The sequence below is a fragment of the Akebia trifoliata genome, chromosome 8, assembly GCF_017979445.1.
Source record: "Akebia trifoliata isolate Shusen 1 chromosome 8, ASM1797944v1, whole genome shotgun sequence".
Classification (NCBI taxonomy): domain Eukaryota; kingdom Viridiplantae; phylum Streptophyta; class Magnoliopsida; order Ranunculales; family Lardizabalaceae; genus Akebia; species Akebia trifoliata.
This window is the reverse complement of record NC_141382.1, coordinates 5,033,208-5,046,401: the sequence shown is the minus strand read 5'-3', so window position 1 is coordinate 5,046,401 and position 13,194 is coordinate 5,033,208. Positions and strand designations below refer to the sequence as shown.

Here is a 13,194-nt window from a genome sequence, read left to right as displayed (position 1 = left end):
TCTCTCTCTCTCACTCACTCTCTCTCTACTGTAAAAAAAAAACCAAAACCAGATGCAGCAGCACCATCGCCACCCTTCAGCGACCATCACTCCATCGATCGCCACCATCGACGCCACTCATCTCAAACGAGGCAAAAAGCGCGGGAACTACAATTGTGGCCGTTGTGGCCAGCCTAAGAAAGGTCACTATTGCAACATCAGCACCAGCACCACCTCCATCACCACCACCGCCACGATCGAATCCTCCATTCTCACACCTCCGCCACGTCACACTCACTCTCACCTTCGTCGTGCGCTCTCGTTCGATGACGATGAGATCATCGACGACTCCTCACCGGCATTTGATGATAATGATTACTATGGTGAGTCGCCTGAAATGGAGTCAGATTCCGATGGGGCTGGTGTTGCTTTTAGTTGCTTGTGGGAGGTGTTTAGGAGGTTGCCGCCGGCAGCATTGTTGTCAGCGGGGATGGTATGTAAGGGATGGAGGAATTGTTCGAGGAGGGTTTGGAGGGCGGCGGAGGAGCTGAGGCTTAGGGTTCCGGAGAAGGCTGAAGTTAGATTTGTTGGATCGGTGTTGCAGAAGTGTTCAAGGCTTGTTAGACTCTCTCTCAGGATGGAAAGGTTAGGGTTTCTTCTGTTTTTTTATTTTTATTTTATTTTATGTTTTGTTTTGAAAAAGAGTTGGATCGGTTATAAACAAGATTAAGGGTCTGTTTGGATCTCCATTTTCACAGGTAAAAAAGTTCTCTTTTTTGGGTAACAAAAGCTCTAAAAAATGTTTTTCTTGGGACACAAATGAGAATCTAAATGGGTCCTATGTGTTCGATTTAAGAATTAAACTGTTTTGCTCACATTGCCTTGAGTTGATCTTGATCAGAATCCAATTGTCCAAACAACGAGCAAAATCAAATAAAGAAATTAATTTATGAAATGGGTCTCGATTGTCATCATCAATTGCATAATTATTGGGGTTGGTATAAGGGTCTATTTGGATCTCCATTTTTTTTGGGTATGAAAGAGTTTTTTTTTCTGGCCCCAAAAGCTCTAAAAAGTATATTTTCTGGAAGTCATAAATAAGGATCTAAACTGGCCCTATGTGTTTGATTTAAGGATTTAATTGGTTTAATTGTTCACATTGCCTTAAGTTGATCTTGATCAGAATCTAATTTCCCACACAAAGGACAAAACGAAATAATGAAATTAATTAAAGAAATGGGTCTTGATCATCGGCATCATTGCATCATCATCATCATCATCATATATGGGTTTCCCCAAATATTGGGGTTGGCCGCATGAATCCTACTACTTTACTTTGCCATTTAACTTGATCTTGAATGGGTGTCGATTGACACATTAATGTATTCTTTTGGGTTGTTGTAGTGATTTGGATGCAACCATGTTGGCCTGCATTGCGTTTGCATGTCCCAATTTGGAAGCAATGGAGATCTCTACATCTGATACTGGAACTAATCGGATAACTGGGTACATTTTTCCCTCCCCATTCCCCTACCCTAGGGTTTGGTTTGATTTCCTGTGTTATTTGCAAACCAGAAGTTGGTGGATTTGATTTGTAGTGGTGTTTCCTAGTTGTTTTTCAATTGTTAATTTTGGAATTTCATCTATTTTTGGAATGATATGTGGTTTATTAGCACTGTCTGAAGTATCTGTGCTTGTAAATTTTTTTGTTTGTTCTTGAGATAGATCTGTTGTTTTATGATCCATTTTTTTACTGTTGTTAATTGTTAGTATTAGTAGCGGCAGAAGATTCATTTTTTGTTTTCAGGATGAAAATTTGTTCTTTGTTTTTGTTAGTGTTTGATTTACGTTATGGTTGCATTTTGTGCATGTTTCCAGGATTTAGACCCATTTTGCATTTTTGTGATCATATTTTCCAAGAACTAGTGGGCTCACTCTGCTTGTTTTTCCGGTCTCAGTGTTTTGATCTTTGGTTTTATAAGGATGGCCTGATAATTTGATCTTTTCTTGATTGACACACACACACATGTACAATTGGAATGGTTTTCTATGGGTTTCAAATTATAGAGAATAGTTCTCATTGTTTTGTTGGGTTATTTTTCCTTTTTTGTTCTTTAGTTAAATAAGGAGGGTCTCAATGTTTTGTGGGTTTATCTTCTTTTTCATCCGTCTTTTGATCTTTGGTCTTTTATAAGGATGGCTACCTAACATTTTTTCCCCCTTTTCTTGGCTGCCTTACTCACATGTACAATTGGAATTGTTTTCCTATGGGTTTCAATGTATTGAGGAAATGATTTTCGATGTTTTGTGATATTTCATCATTTAAATTTGGTAGGATTTCTTGGGTGCTTTATATTCTCTTTTAATTTTTAACTTAAATAATTCATATTTGCAAGAGATAGTGCTCGAATAAAGCTTCAAAAGTGGTCTACTGTTTATGTCCATTTGCATATTTTTCTCTGACCTCGTGATTTCATTTGTGTTTTTATACTGCAGGGATGAGTTGGGTCGTTTTGTTGCTGAGAAACGGTGCCTTTCAAGCCTTAAGATGGAAGGGTGCTCTAACCTTGGTTATTTCAATTTGTGTTCTTCAAGTCTGTCAACACTCTGGCTCTCAGATCTTTACTCCCTCTCAAAAATGGTAATTTTCTTTTTTCTTCTGAGTGTCATTTTCATCTCCATTTGATTTGTTTGGTTTTTCTGAACATGTATTAACTAATATCATTTGTTATTCACAGATTTTCAACTGTCCAAATTTGAAAGAGCTTTCCCTTAATTTTTCTCACCAAGAAAATGATTCTACTGATCTCACTACCTTAATGGATGGTCTGGGAAGGAGCTGTCCAAGGTTGAGAAAAATCCATATTGCATCTCTCCGACTGTCTCATGCTGTTGTGCTTGCTCTCGCAGCTGCAAACTTGAGGTCTGTTAATTTGTTTTATACATCACTAGTTTTCGACGTTACATGCATCATTAAGAAAATTCTCTTTGTGGGATCAAACTCAAATGGTATTTGGTTGTTTCCTTGTTCAGGGGTTTGCGAATGCTTTCTCTTGTACATGGTTCAGAAATCACTGATGCATCTGTGGTTTCCATTGCTTCCTCCTATCCTAACCTAGAATTGCTTGATCTGAGTGGGTATGCATCCATTACCAGCTTTAGTTGAACTTAATGTTTATGGAAATCAGCAATTTAAAAAAACTAGAATGAAGTTCAACAGCGTGGCTCTTTGTATACACATCATCGATATTTTAATTTGTATATGCAATTAAATTTGTTGGAACTTGGAAGGCACAAATTTATTAAGATAGCTCACAAGCTACCAAACTGATCCATTTTACAGAATACTAATGGCTGTATGTAATGATGTTCGTAGTCCATACTAAAGTTTATTGTACTTCGATTGAGCTTATTCACTGATCACTGAATATATATATATATATATATATATATATATATATTTTAAGTTTATTTTGGATTGATTAGTACCAACAACTGGAGTCAAATTGAAGCATTTATTGAGAAACCTGTTTGGTCCCACTGACCCCAATGTTTGGGATAAGGCATGGATGATAACGTTGACTCCGCAATTCGTTATTAGTAGCAAAGATTCAACCAAACTCAAATTGACTTGGTTGAGTTATTTTTGTGTCCATATGTTAGACACAAATGTGTGTGTGTGTGTGTGTGTGTGTGTGTGTGTGCGTGTGTGTGTGTGAGTGATCATCATCAAGCACTATCTCAAAGTCTGGGGTTGACTAAACGAATCCGAGCAATTAATTTCAACCTTCTGATTTAAGGACCTGTTTGTGCTAGATGATTAATTTTATTTTGGTGTTGAGCCAAGTATTCGGTCTCCAAATCAACTGAATTGATTTTTTTCATAATCTGAATTTTTAATAAAAGTTCCGAACATTGGTTTAACACTTCTATGGGATTCGAGACAACTGACTTATTTTACATTTAAATAATTCTAATATACTTCTTGTTCTTGATTTCAGTTCAAGCATCAGTGACAGTGGTATTGGAGTGATATGCAATGAGTTCCATGAAACTTTATCTAGGCTTCTCCTTGCTCTTTGTCCTAACATCACCTCAAGTAATTTTCTAACAAAGCTCTCAGCCTCAATAAAAATCTCTGCTTTATAATGCTGCAAGTGTGTGCTTACAAGCTTGTATTTGACTACCCCTTTGGCTAATTCAGGTGGCATTCAATTTGCTGTGGCCCAATTGCCCCTACTGGAACTCATGGACTGTGGGATGACCATATGTGATCCAAATTCTCGAAACGTAAGTGAAGATAATGGGTCCAACATCGATAACAGCGGTTGTGAACCCACAACACCCAAGAGGAAGCTCCAACTCCAACTCCAACTTGTACACCAGAAGCTGATAATCAAACATGCGCTGTTGAAGAAACTCAGCTTGTGGGGTTGTTCTGGTTTAGATGTGAGCCTCTTTTGATGGAAGATAAAAATGATAAGTTGTTGAATTAGTATAGCTATTCTAAGTTTCTTAATGGTTGAATTTGTCTTGCAGGCCCTATATCTGAACTGCCCGGAACTTAATGACCTTAATCTGACTTCTTGCACAAACCTGAATCCTGGTGTGTTATCGGACCTTCCCTTTAAGGTTGATTTTTTTACTATTTTGGACACTGAAAAACACATTAATCTTATTCGAATGTTCCATGCAGAAAGGTTACTACTTCAGTGCCAGAGTCTGGAAAGTGTTCATGCTTCAGGATGCCAAGAAATGTTGATGGGAGCAATTCAAAGTCAGGTAAACAAGCATGTCTCTATGTACTTATTGTTTCCGCAATCTTGGGTTGCTGAGATTCAATGGTTTAGCAGATTCCCAGACTAAGAATAAATCAAACGGAAAGGAGGCCACTTTATGTTGGAGATTTTTTCCACATAAAACCACACAAGCCAATGAATCTAGTTTTTGAATCAAACCAAAACACTAATATAATAAACAAAAAATGTAAAAAATACTTGGATTGACTTTCCCAAAGATGATTCCTCGTTGCAGTGACTTCGATCCCTATCTATGTGCAATAGGTGCTCCACCCCAATCTCTTTAAAACAGTGGTGATGGGAGCACTTATTTCCAAGAAACGAAAAAAGTGTGAATGGCCACTTATAAATAGAGGGAGCACTAGCTTTCTGCCCATTAGGTGGGTGCCACATGCTTGCGTCATAATAGAATAATTGCCAACCCATCAATTTTGATGTTGGGATCCTACATTACATTGCAGATATGGATTCCAGTTTTATCCTCATTGATTTGGATTATTTATGATCCATTAATTTTAATTAAAACTTGTGTTTGTTTTAGGTCACATAAAAATTTTCTAGACACATTTAAATTAAATTTATTCCAACCTGTCTATGGGATGAGTTTGCTTTTCTAGTTGCGAAAACAGAAGTAAATCAAGAACATAAATGACTGAATTTGTTGTTAAATTAGGAATGTGTAGATCTGTGTCTGAACTTTTGAATTTTTCGTTATTTTCTGATGGTGTCATGCTATAAGGCATTGTCGAATGCTTTATTTCCACTATAGTATCAGATTCTCAAATAAGCCGTTGAAAGTTAATACATCTCATTTCCCTTGCAGGTCTGCAATGATTTTGGTGCCATAGACAATCACTTCCCATGCAAGCGTTTGGCAGATGGTTCCAAGAGGGTCCAAGTCCCGCAGTTGCTCACCCCACAGGTATCCCCGACACTCACTCTTATGCAACATTATGTCTTGAACACTCATTAGTTGTACCCAAGGTGTTACATTTCGATTTCGGTTAGTCTGGAAATGGAAATATTTTGATCAGTGTGGAAATTAAAACAACTTTTGGAAAGAATGGAAATGACAGAAATATTGAAGAAATGTTTATTGATCCTGTAGAAAATCATAAAATAAGCATTCAAAACACATTCAGTAAGTCAACAAAATACAATAAACAACCATATGGATTGTGAAAATGAAGAACAGCAACATTTTGCTATATATACTTGCAAGTATTGAGAGTACGACAATGGAAAAGAATAATATTTTACATGAAAATAAGAGTAATGTTGCGTTAACTACATACAACATATTACTAATGTGTCCAATCAATTAAAATGTGACCGATTGTGTGCGTGCTTATATAGACGTACTAATATACTTAGACTACATTAAAATAAGATGAAATAGACTAACTAATCATAATTCATTTATACTAACAGATGGATGTTATATGCAATACTTTATTAGTAAAAATACTATATGTAATTTACAAGTTATTTCTCAAAAGAAATTATTATTATTTTTTTTCAAAAAAGAATATTTCGGACGAAGTTTACTGTTCCTAGAAATATTTCCATCGAAATATTGCATTTCTATACCTAAAATTTGATATTTTGGTTGAAATTCACTATTCATTGAAATATTTTGCAAAATGAATGGTGATTTCCACCAAAATGTTTACAAAAAGAAATTGTCAATTAAATTTCATGTCGGAACTTGTGGAAATGGAAATATTTCGTGGAAATATGTTGAAATTTAATACTATACTTGTACCCACAACTTGGTTAATCTCATATAACTTTTGTTTCCTCTTGCAGCCATCCAATGATGAAAAGGGGAGAAGAGTGCGGCAAGTACGGTGTAATGTGCTTGTCGAATGATGCATGCATATCTCATCTACACCCAATTTTAATCTCCTACTTCTATACCCATGTATCTATCTGGATGGTTTATTTTTGGTAATTTGAAGGGCTTGTGTCCCAAAGAATCCATATGATCTACAATTGTTCACAGTGGTGAGACTGATGACAGTATTTTGAGATACTTGAAAGGAAACTAATCAGTATGATAGGGAGAGAAGAGAGCCATTTTGTGACTGAATGACTTGTAGCCTTCACTATATGACCTCTCTATTATCAATAAAGCATCATTTTTAATTCTGGAAATGTGTTCAACCTGTGATTTTCTATTCTTTCGTTGATTATATATATGTAAGGGAGTTTTTCCTGAATGGTAAGTTTTCTAATTTTCTTTTTATTCCTTTTGTTCCCTCGTAAAAAAATCTGAATACATCGAGAGATTGAACCCTTAGCACGATTCATTTTGTGACCATTAATTTGAAGATCAAATGTGATTCCTCGCACTGCCTTTCAAGTTGGCTAAATTTGAAAATAACAAAATTATTGAAGCAGTCTGGTTTTCTAAATGTTTACCAAAGTAGGTTTTTTAAATTGTTTACCAGTAACCAACTTACTTTTTTTTCCCAAAATGGTAAGTTTTCTAATATTCTTTTAATTTCTTTATACTTATATAAGAAATTTGTCAACAGCAAGAGATTAAGAGACTGAACCTTAGTATGATTCATTTTGTGACCCTTGAGTTGAAAACCAAATGCTATTTGTGGGAGACAGCCCCTTACATTGGCTAAATCTGAAAATAAAAAAATATTGAACCAGTCTGGATTTCAAAATATTTACCAAAATGGTTTTTCATCGTTACTGGTAACCAACTTAATTTTTTTTTTCCAAAATGTTTAAGTTTTCTAATGTTCTTCCAATTCCTTTTAAACCCTCCTCATATAAGAAATTTGACTACAGCAAGTGATATTGAAACCTTAGTTTGATTCATTTTGTGACCCTTAATTAAGTTGAAGTCCAAATGCGATTTGTGGGAGACATCGTCCCTTAAGTTGGCAAAATCTGAAAATACAAAAAATATTGAACCATTCTGGATATCAAATACTTACCAAAATGGTTTTTGATCTTTATTGGTAACCAACTCAATTTTTCCAAAATGGTAAGTTATCTAATTCTCTTTTAATTTCCAATCATACCCTCATATAAGAAATTTGACAGAAGGATAGATTGAAACCTTAGTATGACTCATTTTCTGACCCTTAAGTTGAAGATCAAAAGTGATTCATGGCAGACACTGCCTCTTAAGTTGGCTAAATTTGTAAATACCAAAATTATTGAACCAGTCTGGATTTCAAAATATTTACCAAAATGGTTTTTAATCTTACTGAACCAACTTATTTTTTTTTCCAAAAGGGTAAGTTTTCTAATTTTCTTTTAATTTCCTTTCATACCCTCATATAAGAAATTTGACTACAGCAAGAGGGATTCATACTTGACTTTAATTTCCTGCCAACACCAGTTACTGATCTCACTAAAAACAATGATTTTCACACACAACAAAATCAATTACCTTAGGAGTTGGATTAAAGAATATTTACCAGCCAAGATGGAAAAATTATTATCTTTGAGAAAATTACTTTTCTGAAAAATTACACATGTAAATTATACATTTTTTTCCCCAAAACTGTTTTCCAACCCATTTTCATATGCAAGCTTATATAGACCCTGAGATAGAAATCTCTGCAATTAGCAGTCTCCAACCAGTGTTCTATATCATAAAATAAAAATACAACCATTATATTACAGAAAATTAACTTTGATTACAACCAAAAACGAGAAAAAAAAAAACTGATCAAATCTTCCACGTTGGCCTCGGTAAGTAGAAACTGTGAACAAATGTGCCACATTGCTGTGGATTAACTGGATAGCTATAGTGATTGGTACACTGCTGTCGATAAACTGGGTAGCAATATCGATCACCAATCGGATACCCAACAAAATAAGACTGATTACGCATATTCGAACTAATCCCATACAAAAATCCATCGCATTTGTTTTCCGTCAATTGATTAAATTCTGTCTTCATCTTCCAAAAACAAGAAGTTGTTAACAAACTATCGGAACCCGCTTGATGAGATGTCCCGATTCTTTCTACTTTCAGTATCTTTGCCAATCTCTCTAATCCAATTTCGCCACCTCTCATTCCTTGGCATAGTCCAGCCATGTATTTAACGTCGTAAACATGTCCAAAAATGGTATCGATGGAACTCAAAAAGCCTCTCAATGTATACGGCATTGGCTTGTTCATCACCAACTTCATTGCATAAGCTAAATCATAGAAACCATGAAATGTAATCCATTTAATGCTTCGATTACCCAACAAAATTTTTGTAAATCTCGACGAGAAGACATTGACATCAATTCCTTGTATGAAATTTTTCTCCAAATTTATCCCATTTCGTCGTAGTAATTCGATCGAACTCGAAACATGGAAATCAAATTCTGGATTAAAATGGTTGAAATTGAATTGCCAAACCCCACCTGAAATTGGACGATTCCCATTCTCATCCGAGATCGATAAACCCAATTGTATTATTTTGAGGCGATCAACGTTGAACTTCAAATCCTCGTATCGATCCAACTGAGAAGAATCACGAGGAGTATTACGTAAGAAACCCGGGAACTCGGTATCAAATGAAATATAAGGGTAGGTCAAGACCATTTCTTCAATGCGAGACATCTCGTGTTCAAAGTTCCAGCTCCAGACCTCTTCTATCTCCATATCTCTGTCTCTCTCTCTCAGAATTCTTCAAAATATCTGGTTTTCTATCGTAAATTCAGTTTAAAACGGAATATCTAAAAAGGATTCTTTGAGAGTGATTCAACGGAATTGAATGATAGACTTTCTATTTCTAAGAAGGAAGTTCGTTAAGACTTTCTATTTCCGAGTTCGCAAGATTTTTAAATGAGATTTCCTTGGGATTCCCGAAAGTAAAAGGATATCCAATGATGTAAAAACACTGAAATTTAAATTGAAATTCCCAAAAAATGAATATTATTCATTTTAATTTCAAAAAGGGTTAATAATTCCCAGTATCAGCTTCTATTGGCACCCCCCAACTTTTACTTATTACACCTCAATTACAAATAAATAAAATAAGTAAATGGTTGAGAATAAATAAAAGTTGGTGTGCCAATAGAAGTTGATATTGGCACACCAACAAGGGTGGAGTCAGGATTTTCTTGCAGGGACAAATTATACTTAGAGAGTTGTTATTGTTATTGCCGCACCAACTTTTACAAACACCTCACCAAGTGCGTATAATTCTTTGATAATTTATATAAGAATTGGTGTGGCATTAGTAAAAGTTGGTGAGATAATAGTAGCTCTTTATAATTTTGGAGTGAATGTTTTGGTAAATCAATAATAATAAGTTAAACTTTTAATAACAAATAAATAGTTAAAAATGTTATTAGAATTTTTATCAAGAAGATTGAAAATACATATATGAAGAAGAAGATTTCATACGGAGAAGAAGATGTAACATTCAAAGAGTTTGTTCTATTCAATCGGGGTAGATCTAGCTTGTACTTGTTATTACATTGTCGGTCACCTCGCCCGACCTTGCTTTTTTACATGCTCTCCTCCAAGTTGAATCAATCACTTGCTTAGCATAGGAACATATTTGGCATTTGAAATTTTTTTATATACATAATTTTTGAAAATTTTGAGTGGAGGAACATTATTTTCAGCCAATCTTAAACATTTGGGATAAGTCTTTGATGATGATGATGATCTTATTACTTGGAAGAGGCCATAAGTTCCCTTTAGTCCTAGGTGGCATTGTTGGATTGCTCGTCATCCTACATGATGGTAAGGGTTTTCCCATTATCTATCTTCTAGTCGGCTGTGTCACCCTTGGTGGGTTCATTCCTTTCCCAATCATGTCGACTGGCACCACGATCTGGCTCATCATGCGCACAACGATATTTGTTGTGGAGCTGCCCAAGAAAAAAAAAAAGGCACTCGCACGAGACAAGACATCGGAGAACTTATCTGTCCTATGTGGTGTGTTGTGCTGACAGGTGATGGCACCACATCAGCAAAACCCTCTCCGTGGCACAATATTTAGCGTACCGTCAATACTACTACTACTACTTGTGTAAAATTTAAATAAACTTGAAGAGTTCCCAATAGTTACACAAGAATATTTCATTATTATGGAGGTGTTTAATCTATAACAAAATTTTAAAATTAAAGTATGGCCATCAAGTTGATATGATTGGTGGTGGCATTAAGAGACCAAAAAAAAAATCTTAAACTTCTCTAGGTATTGTATAAGTGTTGCATCCAATGTTCAAGGCTCAGATATATGGTCTGTGCTTCTCAATGCAGCTATCACATATGAAAGGAAATAAATCAGACCATATAACAAAATTTACAAATATTACATACAACTATGTCCCTCTGTTTGTAAATTTCGTCAAGGCAAAATCATAATTAATGTCGGTTATCTTAATAAAATGTTCTAATCTTGATTTATTTAATATGATTCTGCCAAGCCCCAGTTTTCTCACGTCATCATCCAAATATTATCTTGAAAATTTGGGGTCAGTCCAGTTTTCTCACCTTTGTTGTGATTTGTAGAGTCTGATAGTACTGATCAATAAGAAAATTTTCTCAAGGGTGTTTTTATAATTTGACTATTATGATGTAAAATCCTACTTAGGTTTTCTAGAATATTTATATTTCTCGTTTTTGGTGAAATGGTATAATCTGTAACTGCGAATTTTCTCTTTATAGTGAAATCGGTATGATCCGTGAACATACCTCAATCTTGAGTAAACATTTGACAATGGGTCTTAAAATAAACCTGTCTAGTGTTCTAAATATTTACAAATGGTTTTTGATCTTACTAGTAATCAACTCCCAAGGGTAACTTTTCTAATTTTCTTTCAATTCCTTTTAACCCCTCAATCATATAAGAAATTTGACTACAGTTAGTAAGGTTTATTTTGTGATCCTTAAGTTGAAGTCCAAATGAGATTCGTGGGAGACATCGCCCCTTAAGTTGGCAAAATCTGAAAATACAAAAATTATTGAACCAGTTTGTATATCAAATATTCACCAAAATGGTTTTTGATCTTTACTGGTAGCCAACTCATTTTTTTCCAAAATGGTAAGTTTTCTAATTCTCTTTTAATTTCTAATCATTCTCTTATACAAGAAATTTGATTACATCAGAATAGATTGAAACCTTAGTATGATTCATTTTCTGACCCTAAAGTTGAAGATCAAATGTGATTCGTGGGAGACACTGCCCTTAAGTTGGCTAAATTTTAAAATACCAAAATTATTGAACCTGTCTGGATTTCAAAATATTTACCAAAATGGTTTTTAATCTTACTGATAACCAACTTATTTTTTTCCAAAAGGGTAAGTTTTCTAATTTTCTTTTAATTTCCTCTCATACCCTCATATAAGAAATTTGATACCACAGACTTTAGTTCAATTTCCAGAAAATTATATTACAGAAAATTAATTTGATTAAAAACTAAAATGAGAAAAAAAAATCAGTAACTGATCAAATCTTCCACAATGGCCTCGGTAAGTAGAAACTGCGAACAAATGTGCCACACTGTTGTCGATAAACTGGATAGCTATAGTGATTGGTACACTGCTGTCGATAAACTGGGTAGCAATATCGATCACCAATCGGATACCCAACAAAATAAGATCGATGACGCAAATTCGAACTAATCCCATACAAAAATCCATCGCATTTGTTTTCCGTTAATTGATCAAATTCTGTCTTCATCTTCCAAAAACAACAAGTCGTTAACAAACTATCGGAACCTGCTTGATGAGATGCCCCGATTCTTTCCACTTTTAGTATCTTGGCCAAGCTCTCCAATCCAATCTCCCCACCTATCATTCCTTCACATAGTCCAGCCATGTATTTCACGTCGTAAATATGTCCAAAAATAGTATAGATGGACCTCAAAAAACCTTCCAATGTATACGGCATCGGTTTGTTCATCACCAACTTCATCGCATAAGCTAAATCGTAGAAACCATGAAATGTAATCCATTTGATGCTTCGATTACGTAAAAATGCCTTTGTAAATCTCGACGAGAATACATTCACATCGATTCCTTGTATGAAGTTCTTTTCTAAATTAATTCCATTTCGTCGTAGTAAGTCGATCCAACTCGATACCTGGAAATCGAATTTTGGATTAAAATGATTGAAATTGAATTGCCAGACTCCACCGGAAATCGGCCAATTCCCATTCTCGTCCGAGAACGATAAACCCAATTGTATTATTTTGAGTTGATTCACATTGAACTTCAAATCCTCGTATCGATCTAACTGAGATGAATCTCGAGGAGTGTTTCGTAAGAAGCCCGGGAATTCGGTGTCAAATGAAATATAAGGGTAGCTCAAGACGATTTCTTCTATGCAAGACATCTCCTTGTCAAAGTTCCAGCTCCAGACCTCTATTATCTCCATCTCTTTCTCACTCTTTAGAATTCTTCAAAGTTTTCTATCGAAAATCAATTACA

At 35.0% G+C, this 13,194-nt stretch overlaps 2 protein-coding genes and 1 pseudogene across 2 annotated transcripts; 1 reads left to right on the top strand and 2 right to left on the bottom strand.

Moving 5' to 3' along the window:
* On the top strand, positions 1-6,941 carry LOC147395646 (F-box/LRR-repeat protein 17-like). The gene is made up of 11 exons (XM_086452155.1): positions 1-624; positions 1,384-1,485; positions 2,476-2,620; positions 2,718-2,902; positions 3,013-3,117; positions 3,981-4,078; positions 4,184-4,428; positions 4,519-4,585; positions 4,676-4,761; positions 5,602-5,700; positions 6,588-6,941. The coding sequence occupies exons 1-11, from the start codon at positions 53-55 to the stop codon at positions 6,648-6,650; spliced, it is 1,767 nt and encodes a 588-aa protein (XP_086308281.1). The 5' UTR covers positions 1-52; the 3' UTR covers positions 6,651-6,941.
* Positions 6,942-8,478: 1,537 nt separating this feature from the next.
* LOC147395645 (putative CCR4-associated factor 1 homolog 8) lies at positions 8,479-9,408 on the bottom strand. The gene has a single exon (XM_086452941.1). It carries the CDS (start codon positions 9,406-9,408, stop codon positions 8,479-8,481), a length of 930 nt encoding a protein of 309 aa, XP_086309067.1.
* A 2,803-nt stretch (positions 9,409-12,211) lies between these two features.
* Positions 12,212-13,141, bottom strand: LOC147395644 (putative CCR4-associated factor 1 homolog 6 pseudogene; annotated as a pseudogene).
* Positions 13,142-13,194: the final 53 nt, after the last annotated feature.